This window comes from Chlorocebus sabaeus, chromosome 13 (genome assembly GCF_047675955.1).
Source record: "Chlorocebus sabaeus isolate Y175 chromosome 13, mChlSab1.0.hap1, whole genome shotgun sequence".
Taxonomy (NCBI): domain Eukaryota; kingdom Metazoa; phylum Chordata; class Mammalia; order Primates; family Cercopithecidae; genus Chlorocebus; species Chlorocebus sabaeus.
This window is the reverse complement of record NC_132916.1, coordinates 40,973,861-40,991,441: the sequence shown is the minus strand read 5'-3', so window position 1 is coordinate 40,991,441 and position 17,581 is coordinate 40,973,861. Positions and strand designations below refer to the sequence as shown.

Below are 17,581 nucleotides of genomic sequence, written 5' to 3'. Positions count from 1 at the left end.
ATGTTCCAAACAGCATTTTGTTTATGTGATGGACTGCATTTTTCCTGTATTTACTTCTAAGTATTTGAATAATATCCACTCTTGGCCCCCTGCCAGAGATACAAGATAGATATAGAGGAATATAGAGGTGTAAATGGAAAATGAGAGAGAGCCTGAATTCTCAGAAGGCCTGTACTAAACACAGTATGAAATAATTAGAAAGTCGTGATTCTAAACCATCATCGGGACTAAGTATCATGATTTAAGCTGTTTGTAAAGTAGTAATTCATAGAAGAAGGATGAAAAAGGCTAGAGAATTTAAGGAAAGTCGTGAAAACTTACAGCAATCAAAGAGAGGAATACCTACTGTGAACAGTCACCTGGAGTTCCTCAACACCATAACTAAAATATTCTGTCTATTTCCAGGTGGGTTATGAATCAACTGCAGAAATCCTGAGTGACAAAATTCGCTTTCCTTCATTTTTACGGACTGTGCCCAGTGACTTCCATCAAATTAAAGCAATGGTTCACCTGATTCAGAAATCTGGTTGGAACTGGATTGGCATCATAACTACAGATGATGACTATGGACGATTGGCTCTTAACACTTTTATAATTCAGGCTGAAGCAAATAACGTGTGCATAGCCTTCAAAGAGGTTCTTCCAGCCTTTCTTTCAGATAATACCATTGAAGTCAGAATCAATCAGACACTGAAGAAAATCATTTTAGAAGCCCAGGTTAATGTCATTGTGGTATTTCTGAGGCAATTCCATGTTTTTGATCTCTTCAATAAAGCCATTAAAATGAATATAAATAAGATGTGGATTGCTAGTGATAATTGGTCAACTGCCACCAAGATTACCACCATTCCTAATGTTAAAAAGATTGGCAAAGTTGTGGGATTTACCTTTAGAAGAGGGAATATATCCGCTTTCCATTCCTTTCTTCAAAATCTGCACTTGCTTCCCAGTGACAGTAACAAACTCTTACATGAATATGCCATGCATTTATCTGCCTGCACATATGCCAAGGACACTGATTTGAGCCAATGCATTTTCAATCATTCTCAAAGGACTTTGGCCTACAAGGCTAACAAGGCTATAGAAAGAAACTTCTTCATGAGAAATGACTTCCTCCGGGACTATGCTGAGCCAGGACTCATTCATAGTATTCAACTTGCAGTGTTTGCCCTTGGTTATGCCATTCGGGATCTGTGTCAAGCTCGTGACTGTCAGAACCCCAACGCTTTTCAACCATGGGAGGTAGTAACTTACACATCCAGGAAAAACTCTCCTACCATCATTTTCCGCATTTCCTTCCCTGTTTTAATTTGCAAAGATTTATATTCATTGCTCTTAATCCTATTCCTTTTATAAATCGGCACTTTCAGTGTTTAAATAACCTGCATTTCTATCATAGTGCCTTACTCTTGAAGATAATAGAGTTGTATTTTATCTTCACTTCCTACTCTGACCTACCAAAGTTGTTTTCTTTTATTTCCCACGAAAATTATTTTGATGATGCTATTTTCCTTGAGTCATATAAATTATCACTTTTAAATGCTCTTAAAAAAACACAAGAGTTAGAGCTGACATGTTTAATAATCCTTTTGTTTTTTTACTAAATATGATGGATGAGGAAACTAAAGCTAGGAAGTACCAGAAATACAACTGCAGTCTAGGTCTTCTGACTCCACCTTCCTTGCTTTTCACTGTCTTTGGTGGTTTATAATCCCAACATTTATAGTTAAGACTCTCAATTAGGATGGAGGTAGAGTAAATAAATACATATACACATAAGACCATTAGAGTCTTTATGTGTATATGTATATACGTAAAGGACTTGGACTCCAGTATTCGTCAAAGGAATGTTGTTAGGTCAGTTATGATATTCCAGGTTTAAAGAAACCAGCAATTGTGTGTAAAAGAACTTTTTCCCTTTCTTCTCTTTGATTAGTTTGGGGAAACTTAAAATTTAACATGGCTTTATTTAGTGAAAAATTTCCATTGTGCTTTCTCAAATGCCCTTGAACAAGGCATTGAAAACTACATTGCTTCCTTTAATAATGATGTTTTACTTATTAGAAACAAATTTCTCAATAACGTGTATTCAAAGACAAACTTGTGTGTCCTGAGGCAGAATCATGTTACAAAATATGTATTTTTTAAATTTGTAAGAGAAAAGAAGGTAAAGAAGTAAGACAATTCTTCTGATCATACAAGTGGATATCTAGAACAAGTTTTTTCTACTTTTGTCATTTTTTTTTTACTTTAAACACCCAAAAATACCATCTCTGAGGACTGGTATGACCAGTTAACATTTGGGAGGATCATGCAATGGTGGGAGGGTATTTTAAATTGCTCACTTTTAAACTACTTTTTACCTTATAAATACAAAGCCAAAAATCTAATAAAGGGGTAAAACTAGAGATTAGGACCTTTTCTCAAGTGCACTCTTAAAATATATATATATCTATATATAAAATATATATATATATAGTTATGTCTGATGACTTTAAGACACCTATATGAAAGCATTCCCTTTGTAATATAAAACTTTAATGATGGTGGTAAAAGCCATAAATTATCTTTTTTAGATCATCATTCTTCACTATATTCCAAGGTCAGTACAAAGTTTTCTAATATATTCCAAGGCTTTTGGCCTGGTGCACTGCAGAAAAACAGTTTTAATTTTTAAAATTAGACTACAATAATAATACCACCACATAGAATTTTAGAAATAAGAGATTGAGAAAGAGACATAGAGAACAGTCGTAGAGACAGATGACATAAAGTGGAGCGGGGGGGCGGTTATATGAAGATCCTCATAAGGACAAAGAAATGCAAATAGCAAGAGTTATTCACCACCTGAAGATATGGGGAAAAATAGAGAAAGTATTTTAAATTAGGAATAAGTCTCAAACATGTTGATGATAAGATTTGAGAAGAAATCATCTAAGCAGAGTGTCCTAAAATGTTTTATTTAAACACGAGGAACCTGGAGTCATTCTTTTTGCCCCCAGAACCTGTTAATCTAGAAACAAACAGAAACAGATTGGAAAGGAAGAATAGGGGGATGACTTGCTCCTTTGATCATGACATGAGTGAGCCATATCAAGTCAGTGCAAGAGTCAGTAAGACAAATAATACAAAGAGTTATCCTTTTATAAAGAAATCTCTGTAGACTTAAATTTTAAAGATCAGCAACATTTAGGGTCCCTAGTCAATGATACATTCTTAAGGATTACTTTGTACCCTAGCAAAATTCACTAATATTTAAAGAGTACATTCTAAATGATTTTAGATTCAAATAATTTTAAAGGGGTTAAGTTCAGTGTTTGAGGATAGTACTTACTTTGACCCTATATGTGGTGATATTTGTGAGCCATACTCAGGGACAGCACAGTCATGCTTGTTTTACTTCAGCAGATTTTTGATGCTCCTCAGATGTGTGTAGAGGATACCACTTCCTTGCTGTGACCAGTGATTTTGGTTTTCTTTTTGGTTTTCCTTTACTTCTGATGATATATAAGCTAGTAAGTGATGTGCGAGAGATGAAAGAATGTCTAATAGTTAAACTTCTATTCATATACTTATTTAGTAAATGTTTGGTGTCTCAATGTTTCAGGCAGTGTGTTGGGTGGTGAAGATATTATGGAGAACAGGACAGAATTCCTTCCCTAAAGGAATTATCTGTCCAGTGATGTGTACAATCAAACAATTAAGGAGCTGATTACAATGTAGGATGGTGCATTATAGTGTTTCATATAAACACAAGATGGCAGAGAAGTACTTAAGTGAGACAGCTAATCCAGTATTACCAATTCAGAGAATATTCTCCAAAAAACATGACCTCTGTGTGAATGCAAGGAAGAGTAGCAGTTAGCCAGAACAGAAATATTCCAGCAGAGTCCCAGAAAATAGAGAAAAGAAAGCACAGCATCTTCAGGAAGCAGGAAATCATGCTATATGACTGGAGTCTTGCAAGAGAGCTGTAATGAGTTAGTGAAGGACTAACTGAATGAGTTAGTGAAAGATATATTATTAGAGCCTTGTCCATCAGGGCATCTCAAACTTTGATGTGCAGTTGACTTTCTTGGGAATCTTATTATCTGTTAATTCAGTAGTTCCACAGTGGGACTGAAAAGTCTACATTTTTAACAATGTCCCAGATGATGCTGATACTGCTAGTATAGGGACACCTCCTTAAATGGAAAGGCTGCAAATTATGTTCAAAGGTTTGAACTTGACAGAGGATAGGGCAGCTAATTAAAGACATTCTCAGGCAGGAGAGTGATATGATACTTTTTCCATCCAAGGTGAATTGATTAGAGGGACACAAAACTGAAGGGAGAAAGACCAATTTGGTAAATCAGACATAAGATAAGAATGCCTACAGGTAAGACAATAAGGATGAAAAGATGTATACGTGGATATTGAAGAGGGAGGATGAAGAGCATTTGAAGGTCGATTGGATGTAAATGATGACAGAGAGCACCAAAAGTGCTGCAGATGATTCCAATATGGGACAACTGGTGTCATTTGTCAAGCTGGAAACATAGAGAAAAGTGGAGGTCTGGTGGGAGTAAGAAATATTAAGCATTCCATTTTGGAGATGTTGAATTTGATGAATTTATGAAACATGTATTAGTAAGTGTAGCAGGGTAGTTGCATATTAGTCCAGAAGTCAAGAGAGACATGAGAGTAATTTTGGCATGGTAAGATAATAATAACTAATAATTTTTAAAACATATGGTTCTAGATACTGATATACACCACCTCTAATCTTTATAAAATATGGTAGGCCGACAGGACTCATCCTCTTTACATTGCATCTTGAAGAAGTGGTAGGAAGAAGTGTTTCTAGTGACCAAGACTTGTCAGAGTTTAGAGATGGAAGAAACCTTAACAGTAAAGATCTATCCCATGTTGATTCACATAGTTAGCAATGAAACTGCTGCCCCAGCCTTAGATCAGTGTATTTTCTCCTACACAATGGAAAACTTCACAAAAGAAGGCATAGTCTGGGCATCAGGACACAGATGCAAGGCTGTGTCCTCTGCTCTTCTCTAACTTAGCCATGAAGATACCTCTTTCCACAGTAACCTTACTTACGGAGGTAGAGCAGACATCAGCACAGTTAGAACAATGGAAAGCAATATCAACCATATCACCTTAATTGGTGTGATTCCTGGCCATGTGTGCTTAAAAACTGGGCATTATCACACACAGGTGAATAAGATGATAATTGAAATGCAAATCCCATTCTCTAAATTTGTGGTGTCAATTAATGGTGAATTTCAGAGTCTCCATGAAAAATGTTTTTAAATGCTGTGAAAAAGCATTTAACAGCTTAATAACAGCTTAAGATTTACCTTACTTCATAGCAAATGTTTTATTATATTTAATGAGTAATGAAAATACTGTTGTATTTGCTTCCACCCTGTTTCCTGTAAGAAGAAGTATAAAATTGTGGAAGTTTATTTACATTATACAATTTTATGATTATTTACAGAACAAATATGTGTCAGAACTTTAGCCTATAAAGCCTAATTAAGCACAGGAAAAAAAAAGAGGTAGAAATTATAGTTCAAACACTTGTGTGGAAGAGGATATGCTCCCTAAAGAACTGAGTCACTGGGGTTTACATGTATATGTTGCTTAAGGAAAGAACAGAAGAAACAAACCAGTCAACAGATAGAAGTGAGAACATTGGAGGTAGGCTCTTGCATATTCTTTCATTTTTGTTCTCTACTTTTTTTTTTCTTCCAGGCAATTGCTAGAATAAAATTTTGTTAGTGAATTCCACCATGTTAGATCTGATATCCTGCTTCTTTAAAGTAACACTAATTAAGTGATATCCATTAAAAGAGCTAAGAAATCTGTGGAGACATAAAATAAATACACACGTAGAGATTCTGCTAAAGAAACATTTCTCATTGACGTTATTATCATAGCTAATCTATTTACTTGAAAATGTAACTTATTTTTTATATTCTATTGACAAAAAATTGAAACACTCATAAAAAGTTAACTCAAAAGAAAGAGAATAGAATAATTGTCTTCAAATAGAATAATTTCTGCCTTATTCTATAGATTTTATACCCAACAAAAGCCACATAAAACCATAGATTTAGGTAATAAATGGGCCATTATGAAAGCATTCGGAAAGGATATTTATTTGGCTTACTTATATATTAAGTTAATGTTGAAGCCAGAACAGCAGCCTGTTTCCCTACCTTCTAGTCTATTGTTCTTCCACTACAGCACAACCTCAATATGGCTACCCCATTTGTAAGCAAAATATTTTTTGTCCTAACTCTGTAGTATACAAGTTCTCACTGTACAAACTGGGTAGCAAGACAGGCAACTTATCCTTATATTTCTTTCCTCTCAAGTTAAAAAATAAACCATTTTGTGAATTAACTTAGAAATATAATTTAAAGATCACTTTACTACATACTCAATCATTGAAACAAACTTAAGAACCATTGGAGATAATAAGATAGAAAGTAATTGTACCTGTCAAGATTTCTCTGATGAGAGAAAGAACCACAGTTAGATCCCAGGTGTCTATACCAGGGGACCTATTCTAAAATTCTGTAGGATAAACGCAGATACTTAGAAACAACCATTCACAGAAATTAACTTGCTTTTCCAAATTTATATGGCAAAAGTTAGGCAGAAATGAGGCTAGAACCCAAGTGAAATTCATTCTCAATTTGTTGCCAGATAGTTAAGAATTCTCGAACCAGTGATCTGTAATCTTTTTTCTCTCAATTTTAAGTGATATACTTTATAAGGCAGTGTTATCATTAGAATAACGAACACACTTGCAACATTTATTTTAAGAGCTTATTTCTGTTTTTACTTTTTATAGTTACTTGGTGTGCTAAAAAATGTGACATTCACTGATGGAGGGAATTCATTTCATTTTGATGCTCATGGGGATTTAAATACTGGATATGATGTTGTGCTCTGGAAGGAGATCAATGGACACATGACTGTCACCAAGATGGCAGAATATGACCTACAGAATGATGTCTTCATCATCCCAGATCAGGAAACAAAAAATGAGTTCAGGAATCTTAAGGTAATCTTGTTGTAGGCTGCTTTGTAGCACTCAAAGCAATTGGTACCTCAACTGCAAAAGTCCTTGCCCTACCAAGACCTCCAGTGACCCTCTTGCCTGTTTACTGTCCCCACCTTTCCTCCTCAAATTCCATGGTCAACTATTTAACTCCCGCTTGTACACCCTCAATTCCCCTGCCCCTCTCTTCATCATACTCATCTGGCCAAGCACAATCGCTGTTAATCAAGTTTCTGCCTAATCAATGTAGCTCCTATTTAGCTGAAGTTGGCAAAAAAGGAAAGGAAGGGAAGGAAGGAAGGAAGGAAGGAAGGAAGGAAGGAAGGAAGGAAGGAAGGAAGGAAGGAAGGAAGGAAGGAAGGAAGGGAGGGAGGGAGGGAGGGAGGGAGGGAGGGAGGGAGGAAGAGAGGGAGAAGGAAAGAAAGAAAAAGAAAGAGAGAGAGAGAGAGAAAGAAAGAAAGAAAGAAAGAAAGAAAGAAAGAAAGAAAGAAAGAAAGAAAGAAAGAAAGAAAGAGAAAGAGAAAGAGAAAGAGAAAGAGAGAGAGAGAGAGAGAGAGAGAGAGAAGGGAAGGGAAGGGAAGGGAAGGGAAGGGAAAGGAAAGGAAAGGAAAGGAAAAGAAAAGAGAGAACAGAAAACAGAAGAATAGAAAAGAGATAGGGAGGGAGGGAGGGGAGGGGAGGGGAGGTCGCTGACTAGTCTCATTTTAAATTCATGATCTCTAGCTTCCAGTGGGCTCTTAACGCTGCAGGGCAATCAGATTATTGCCCTAGTTCATGCACTCACTCACCTTCCTAGATGGCTATTTTATGCCTTCTCTTCTATCCTCTGAGATCAGTACATCTTTCCCGTTCTCACTTCGGTTAACTCTATTTTCTGTTCTAACAAAACTGAAACATCAGAAGAGAATTCCAGTGGCCCCTGCCACCACATCAGGGGTACAGAAGGCCCTGCTTTCCATCTGGCATTATAGACGGACTGTCTGTGCTTCTATCCAAGGTCAGCTCCTCCACTTCACCTCTGGGTTCCAACGTCTTTCACTTATTCAAAGACATTACATTAATTTTATACTCTCTCTTCTTTATTCTCAATCTTTCCTTCTTCTACATTATCCACTTAATGAAATAAATAGGTCATTATTTCTCTCATCTCAACAAACAAAGAACCTCTGGCATTCCCTCAAGTTTTTCTTTGTATACTCTATTTCTCTTCAGTAAAACTCCCTGAAACAGTTGAATGCATTTAATGGCCCCAATTTCTCTCCTCCCATACTCTTTTGAATCCTCTTCAATCTATCGAAATTGTTTCTGTGTAGCTCACCCAAGTTAATAAAGCCGAATATTATCATATATGTCACTTACCAGCTAATTATTCTCCCCCCAATGACATCTTTTCCTTGTTTGCTTCCATCACACTACATTCCCTTGATTTTCTTCCTGTATATCTGGCCACTAATTCTCTGTCTCCTTTGCTAGTTCCTCATCATTCACACTACCTCTAATCATTCAGGTGCCCAGTGCTCAGAACTGCTCCTCTTTTTGTCTACCACTTTCCTTAGTGATCTCATCCAGGTTTGGGGCTTTAAATGATATTATACGGGAGACTGATGACTACTAGATTTTTATCTTCTGACTTCTAACCCAAATAAATATACAACTGCCTAATTGACATCTCTACCTGGATGTGTAGCAGTCAACCTAAATCTCCAAAACAGAGCTGATATTCTCTCCCAACCTACTCGCCTCTCAATAAACAGCAACCCCCTTCCCCTAGTTGCTCATGAGAAAACCTGCTGGGATTCTTGTCACCTCTCTTTCAGTGACACTCCATAACCAATGAGTTTTACTTTCAAAATGTGTTCAGAACCTGACCACTTTTTACTACCTACTCCAGTGCTGTTGCAATCACTTCTCACCCAGATTATTGCAGAAAGTTTTCTGCCTCCTCTCTTAACCCTTCGGTCTATTTCCTTTTTTTTTTTTCTGAGATGGATTCTTGCTCTGTCTTCCAGGCTGGTATGCAATGGCGCGATCTCAGCTCATTGCAACTTCTGCCTCCCAGGTTCAAGCAATTCTCTGGCCTCAGCCTCCTGAGTACCTGGGATTACAGGCGTGCGCCACCATGCCCGGCTAATTTTTGTATTTTTAACAGAGATGGGGTTTAACCATGTTGGCCAGGCTAGTCTTGAACTCCTGACCTCGTGATCTGCCTGCCTTGGCCTCCCAAAGTGCTGGAATTACAGGCGTAAGCCACCGCGCCGGCCCCCTTCAGTCTGTTTTCACAACAGAGATACAAGCGGTCCTGTAAAACATAGAGCTCTGCTCAGAATCCTTTGATGGCCTCCTATTTCTCTGAGGGTAAAAGCCAGTGTCTTTAAAACTTCTACACAATCTACCCCCAGTACCACCCTGACCTTATCTCCCACCCTCCCCTTACTGTACAGTCCTCCTGCAATCCCCACAGGCTTTTTGGTCTTCCATGCGTGTCTTCCCTTCTCATAGCCCAAGCACTTTGCCCCTGCTATTTCCTTTGCCTACAATAATTTTCTCTGATGTTCATGTGGTTAATTTTCTTATTTCTTTCTGTCTTTTCTAAAATGTCACCACCTCAGTGAGGCCTTCTCTGGGCACCTTATTTAAAAATTGCAACATCAGCCTAATAGTTCTTACTCACTGTCCTATCCTTATTTTTCTCCTTAGCACTTATAACTTTCTGTCATTCTGTACATTTTGCTTATTTTAACTCTGTCACTCTTGTCAACTAGAACTTAAGTTCTATGAGCTAAATATTTATGTTTCATTCCCCACTGTGGCTTCAACAATTAGAACAGTGCCTAACATAGATAGGCACTCAACCAATATTTGGTGAATGAAAGAATGAACATAGTAATGCTGTAAACCATTTTCCTTAATCAGATTTCCCCTGGCTGTAAAGGTTTTAGTAAAGCAAGACACTTTTTCCTTGAAAGACAGAAATGTAGCCATTCTTCTGTGTTCTCAAACTTTCGCTGTCATCATCTTCATTTTCCTTACCATTATCCTTACAACTACATTACAAACCCAGCACTCTGCTAAACACCGTAACTCACACTGGAACTTTTAAAACATGCTCTGATTCATTTTCTTTTTGAATACAGAGATGGCTATTATTTTTGCAAGAAACACTGTTAATTGCTATCAATACTTATCTCCAGACTCTGTAGGGAATTCACTTAATGAAGAGAAGGTGATAGAATGACAGGTAATTATGTGAGGCTCTTAGTGACTAAATGGAAGGGGCTGACCACTACGAACAGAGAGACAAGTCTTCCTTTCTGATGGAGACACCTGTAATTATTTCAAAGATACACTAAAAACCAACAATATCTGAAATCGTTTAGGTCAGATTTCTGGATTTGTCAATTTGCAGGCTAGTTGGGGTATTGACATTTCTAGTAAGTCACAAGAACTCATAGTACAAAACATCAGATAATCCTAAATCAATTGAAGCCTAAAGTAATCAGTACAAGATTTTAGACTGTCTTTGCTCTTGATGCGGAGGGAGAGAAGGGACCCTAACAAGGTCTGACTTTATCTCATAGTTAAATCCTTTTGTGTCCTCTGAGCACCCTCCAGGAGAGTGGATACTTTAAAAGTTTACCCTGGGGAATTCTCAAGGCATATATACTACCTGCTGAAAACTCAGGTCAGCAATAAGTGGAGAGAAGAAGAAAACCAGTGCTTGCAGACCCAGGGCCTACTGAATCTTTTCTTTTCTATCTCAGACAGATCATTTGTATCTTCCAGAGAAAGACTGGTTAGCTTAGTACTTCAATTGTGTTCCAGAGTAGGAAATAATGGATAACAGAATCTTGAGAAAGACTCATTTAACCATTCTGCCCTGCTCCAACAGTAAAAGTGACAAGACAAAGCAGATTTCTCTCACAAGATATGCCATGAAAAAGGGTCTATGAACAGAGAATAATAACATAGCTGAAATGCAAAGAATTACTAGCTAGAGTTTCATAAAACTAGAACACTGCATGTAATTCAAATTGCGACATGCAAGTTATAACTTGAATTCTCAAGATTATTTAAATATTATATATTTAGCACTGTCTTTTAAATCTAATATTCTAATATTAGAGTATTAAATTTTAAATTTTATTTTAAACTCAATTTTTTTTTATTTTTTAGAGTTAGACAGGACATGCCCCTTGCCAGCATGGTAAGAACTTTCTTTTAAAGAATACAAAAATCTAGCCATTTGCTATTTTCTTATCTAGTGGAACCCCTCATTCAACATGGGATTGAAACTTCCCAAACCATCATCATTTTCTTTAGTTCTAGCATTACACATTTCTCCCTCTACTAGGGACTTTCTGAAAGGGCTAATTTCCATAATTTGCTTACAGAAGTTTTTAATGCAACAAAAACTGTGTTCTTCTTAAAGCAGCTTCTCCATCTTAAAAGCTTGTTTACATTTCCTAAGATGGAAAAAGAGTCTATAATCCTATGAAAACAGACCAAAATAGTATTTAGTAAATATATCTTAAATTAAGCTGAGGATAATTGATTAGGATAATTCTTTTTACAAATTTACTTGTGATTTTTCTTTCACTTTTAATATAGCAAATTCAATCTAAATGCTCCAAGGAATGCAGTCCTGGGCAAATGAAGAAAACTACAAGAAGTCAACACATCTGTTGCTATGAATGTGAGAACTGTCCTGAAAATCACTACAGTAATCAGACAGGTAATTACAGTCACTCCACATGGACAGTGATACATCTGAATCATTCCTCTTAGGTTTTTTTTTTTTTTTTTTTTTTTTTTCATGAATTTGATTTTGGTTTGTTTTTTCATTTGAAAAAATTTAAAAAGCTTCCCATGCTCCTGTGAAATTAAATTCCAGTGAAGTTTCATTTTATCTTGGAATTTGCTCTATTGTGTCAACAGGTGCACAGCCAATAAACAATAGAGATGTAAAAGTTACTTTACTTCCAAGGGAAAATGTCATCCCTTCACTCATATTTTCTAAAGTATGCAACTCTTAAAATGATGCAACTTCTCCGTCAATTTTGGCCATGTATCCCTATACAGATGTGCTTGGCTTGTAACTGGGGTACAAAAAAATACAAAAAGTAAACATTGAATTAACTAAACATAATAGAAACCCAGAGGCACCTGGAGTTGAGAAACAGGTGTGCACATCCTGGTGATCTCATTATTTCTACCAAGAAGCAAAAGTTAAACCTGAAAGCAACTTCTTCTGTGAGACAAGGGACCAATTATTGACAGGGATGAGATGCTGGTAACTGACTGTTTGCCAACCCTATCTTTAAAAATTTCACAAGATGAAAGCAAAATACACAAATTAAAGTACGAGAGTGAGGTCAGCAGCCTTAGGAGCCTAAAAAGAAACTATGAGCACTTTCCCTGGAGTTCAGCCTAATTTAAAAGCATCAGATTTCCTTGTTTATTAGAGCATTCCCATTCATCTTGTAGAAAAGCTGAGAACTCCAGAATTGGAATAGTCCTCAGATGCCTATTCTTTTTGCTATTGGCTTCAAGGAGAAAAGTATACCAATGAAAATATTCCAAGATTCATGTTCTGTTATTGTGTCACAAAAAAATGCCATTTATTCCAACCTGAGAGTATCAGAACTTTATGTGTATCTGCATTTTATTATCTCACATTTAAAATTTTCCCATTCCTTGGCATGTTTAATAATGTTTATATTAGTGGAAGTGAACATTTAAATGATCAATAAATAAAAATGCTATACCACCACCTAAAAAATTAGATAATTAGGGAGGGAGTTTTTCAGGCAACATGGTAACTAGCAACTATCTTCCAAGTGAGAGAAATAAAAACACCAAGGAGTATGTAACATTTATTTTCCATAAAGATGTACGGGACTCTTTAAAGGCTATAGCTGGGTTTGCTTTTGGTAACCAGGGTAAGTCGCTTCCAAGAACAAATGTAGAAATGTAGAAGACTGAAGACAACTTGGAGGATAAGCTAGGAGTTAGGAAAGCCTAAACGGATACCATTTGCTGTTCCTTTCTATGTCTCTAACACACAGCTCTCATACCTAGATGAGGCCAGTAAATGTCCACTGGACGAATGAAATGACAGACACTAGCAACTGTGGTTGTGGTGCAAACAGAAAAGAACAGGTATTTTCAGGGGAATAGAGTTCAGAAAGAGGAGGAGGCTGGAAGGGTCATGAAGTTTATAAACAGAAATACAACCTTACTTTGAGGTTAATAAAGAAGAGAACACAAAATTTTAAAGAGTTGTACAGACACTGTGGGGTGTAATCAGATGAACACCCTGACAGAGGCCCTTTGGTTGAAAGCTGGGACTCACCAACTTTGGGTGGCTGGAATGGGGAGCAAATGTAATATCACTTCTAGAGACACAACTCTAACATCAACTGTTTGTGCTGCCCTGCAACCAGAATCAGCATAAAAACTTTTCAAAGTTATCACTTCCAGTGCGAGAGGCTCCGATTTACCCACTACTTGGAGAAAAAATAAACTTTAATTCTTCAATTGCCATTGACTGCAATTTTGCATTATCTCACTTTTAGAAAGAGACTTCAAGCTTTTAGAGTAACCTAGCCATATTGCCTCTTCTTTTAAAAGAATTGCACCCTTATTCATGATAGCAGCTCCCATACATTGAGGGTCTACTATGTGTAATGGTCTGTGTGAAGCATTTTACATTTATTATCTCATTGAGTACGGCATCCTAACAAGGCAGAGTCTTTTCATTTTATTGTTTTTTGAGATATGGGAGATTCTGAAACAGGCTCAGAAAGTTCCGTCGTTTGTTCAAGTTGACAGGAATTATAAGTGGAAGAGATAAGAAAAGCTATGTCTGACTCCAAAGCCTTATTCTTAAGAGTGCTGGAACTATCATCTATAATAGCAAATGCATAAGAAGCTAGCATGTATTCTGAGTATATTCATCTGCTAAATATTCACAATCCAGCTGGCTTTTTTTTTCTCTTTTTTCTCTTTCTTTTCCTTTCTCCTCACTTTTACCTTCTCTCTCTCACTTTCTTTAAGTTTGAGCATGCTTTATTTTAATAAGTAACCAACGTGACAATCATCTATATCTGTTCTCTAGTCAGAACTATTACAGAAGGCGAATCTCATTTGTAGTATTATGGACTATCACCTAGTTTAAATGTTGACAATGTAACTGCATCTCGTCTGTCTTTTAGATATGCCTCACTGCCTTTTATGCAACAATGAAACTCACTGGGCCCCTGTTAGGAGCACTGTGTGCTTTGAAAAGGAAGTGGAATATCTCAACTGGAATGACTCCTTGGCCATCCTGCTCTTGATCCTCTCCCTACTGGGAATCATATTTGTTCTGGTTGTTGGCATAATATTTACAAGAAACCTGAACACACCTGTTGTGAAATCATCCGGGGGATTAAGAATTTGCTATGTGATCCTTCTCTGTCATTTCCTCAATTTTGCCAGCACGAGCTTTTTCATTGGAGAACCACAAGACTTCACATGTAAAACCAGGCAGACACTGTTTGGAGTGAGCTTTACTCTCTGCATCTCCTGCATTTTGACGAAGTCCCTGAAAATTTTGCTAGCCTTCAGCTTTGATCCCAAATTACAGAAATTTCTGAAGTGCCTCTATAAACCAATCCTTATTATCTTCACTTGCACGGGTATCCAGGTTGTCATTTGCACACTCTGGTTAATCTTTGCAGCACCTACTGTAGAGGTGAATGTCTCCTTGCCCAGAGTCATCATCCTGGAGTGTGAGGAGGGATCCATACTTGCATTTGGCACCATGCTGGGCTACATTGCCATCCTAGCCTTCATTTGCTTCATATTTGCTTTCAAAGGCAGGAAATTACCTGAGAATTACAATGAAGCCAAATTCATAACATTTGGCATGCTCATTTACTTCATAGCTTGGATCACATTCATCCCTATCTATGCTACCACATTCGGCAAATATGTACCAGCTGTGGAGATTATTGTCATATTAATATCTAACTATGGAATCCTGTGTTGCACATTCTTCCCCAAATGCTATGTTATTATTTGTAAGCAAGATATTAACACCAAGTCTGCCTTTCTCAAGATGATCTACAGTTATTCTTCCCATAGCGTGAGCAGCATTGCCGTGAGTCATGCTTCACTGGACTCCATGAACGGCAATGTCACAATGACCAATCTCAGCTCTAGTGGCAAGTCTGCAACCTGGCAGAAAAGCAAAGATCTTCAGGCACAAGCATTTGCACACACATGCAGAGAAAATGCCACAAGTGTATCTAAAACTTTGCCTCGAAAAAGAATTTCAAGTATATGAATAAGCCTTAGGAGATGCCACATTCCAGAATAAAATGTTTCCAGGGTCTTTGCATCTAAGATATGCATTTACTTTCCCAGAAAATATGTCATATATATTTCCTTGCCACCATCTTTACCAAGTTTTAGTTGAACAGTCACTCTGTTCAATCGCCTATTGAATTGAGCCTTCAACCTGAAACTCCCTTCATTTCCTACCTCTTTCATTGGTCTCCATCTTTACCTGCTTCCTCTTAGGCACATGGTTAAAGACTTCTCTTCTATTCAAAGTTGTCCCATAATGTGTCATCCTTACTGCATTCCCAACCACTTCTTTTCAAATCTCTTTGGATTCTCCTCTGTTGAGCATTTTTACTTTTCTTCCACTGTTCAGTGTAGTTGAACAAGCATTTGAGCAATTACTATGAACCAGGTGATATGCTAAATAACAAGGTACAAAAGCAGCAAGGTGTCATTGCTGATCTCAAAGAGCTCAAAATCCAAGGAGAAACAGGCACATATCAACATCTTCAATCAGCGTGAGGAAGTCTATGATTATAATGTATGTAGAGTGTTACAGCAGTATAGAGAAATGGCACTCAACCACACTGGGAGAGGATGGGAGGGCTTAAGAGAAGACTTTAAATAAAGAGTATGATGTTTGGGTGAAACCCTGAAAGATGAGTAGGAGTTAGCTAATTAGAGAGAGCACAGAAAGGTATTCTAGATAAAGGAGGAAAGTGGGAGCAACAACAGAAAGTGTGACAAGAAGATGCATTCAGGGAACTACCATCGTTTTGGTATTACTGGAGAGGAGCACTCTTTGGTATGTAGAGGTTAGGTCATGAGAGAATTCCACCCATTGGAGTTTCTTGCTAAGGAGCATGGGTCTTTGTCCTGTGGGCAGTGGGTAGCCATTAAAGTGTCTGGCACAGAAGGGACAAGTAGCTCAAAGTCCCCAGAATGATCACTGATACAAGGTGGAGGATGGAGTCTAGTTAAGCGAGGATTAGGATCTGTACCAGGGAATAGAAAGGGGGATATGTATGTGAATTCAAGCTATATAGAAGGTGGTAATTTATTTGAAGTGGTTGGTGAAGAATGAGTTATAGGCTTCTAGTCTGGTTAATTGAAAGGTGGTATGTAATATAGGAAGAAGAAGTAACTTAGAGTAGAAGATGGAATGTTGAATTTGAGATGCCTGGAAGAATTTTAAGATGTATCAAATATTCACATAAACAAAAGACCATGAGCTCAGGGGGTGGTGGTCAGGGCTGGTGATAAGGATTTGGATGCCATGTTCACATTGCTCCCATCTGTATAAACCATAAATATACAAAATAACACTGTGCCCAATCTTTACTTTTTCTTTAGCTGTCACCCTCTTTCTTCCTCCATCTCACAATAGACTGTTTAGAGGAAGATTGTCATTATTGACTTGTGACCTATTAGTTCTCAGTTCATTTAAAATCTGGCTTCTAGTTCACCTCTGATGAAATAGTTCATGGAAAGTTTACCTGTTACTCTTTATATCTCAAACTTGATGATTATTTTTAAATGTTTATCTCCCTTGAATCTTAATTATATTTCTGATCTAACTCTTCCTCATTGAAATTCCCCTTCTTGGTTCCCTCTGTAATTTATAAAGCCTTCTATGAGTCAAACTCTTAAGTCTGATGCGAAGGCTCTTCTGGTTCTACTCTGATACCCGGGCCATTGCATTTTAGTCTCCTTGGCAGATTTGTCTTCCTCCACTTGACTATTAAATGTGAGTATTTCCCAGAGTTTCATCTTCAACCTACATCTGTTTTCCTGTAACACACTCTCTTGCTACAAAATTACCCAGCTCTCTGTCTTAACTTTGACCCAAATGACCCCCCAAACCATATCTCTGGCCCAGGTCACTCTCCAACCAACCTGGTTGCTTGTCCCCCCTCACACTTCAAAGTCAATATTCCTAAAATTTAACTCATATTTTCCTTCTCCTTACTCCTCCTCCTCCTGTTTTTCATTTCTCAGTATGTAATAGTACCACCTTTGGGTTAGTGGGCCCCTGGGATGCATCCTTGACTCTACTGCCTGCTTCACTGTCCTATACCTTTAATTCATCACCTGTATTTATTTTCTAACACCTACGTTTTCTCAAAACCTTACCATAATCTGTATCCCTGTCATCACTTCCTTAATCCAGGTCTTCATCACCTC

At 37.4% G+C, this 17,581-nt stretch overlaps 1 protein-coding gene across 3 annotated transcripts in view; it reads left to right on the top strand.

Annotated features, from left to right (window-relative positions):
- GPRC6A (G protein-coupled receptor class C group 6 member A) overlaps positions 1–15,455 on the top strand; it is a 32,902-nt gene extending 17,447 nt beyond the window's left edge. The window contains exons 3-6 of one of the 3 annotated variants that reach the window (XM_008007235.3): positions 406–1,242; positions 6,860–7,072; positions 11,678–11,801; positions 14,284–15,455. In XM_008007235.3, the coding sequence (XP_008005426.3) occupies positions 406–1,242; positions 6,860–7,072; positions 11,678–11,801; positions 14,284–15,398 (2,289 nt within the window). In that variant the 3' untranslated portion in view covers positions 15,399–15,455. The remainder of the gene's footprint in view (positions 1–405; positions 1,243–6,859; positions 7,073–11,677; positions 11,802–14,283) is intronic. The other 2 variants (XM_073022698.1, XM_073022697.1) reach the window with 2 other exon arrangements.
- The last annotated feature ends 2,126 nt before the right edge of the window (positions 15,456–17,581 follow it).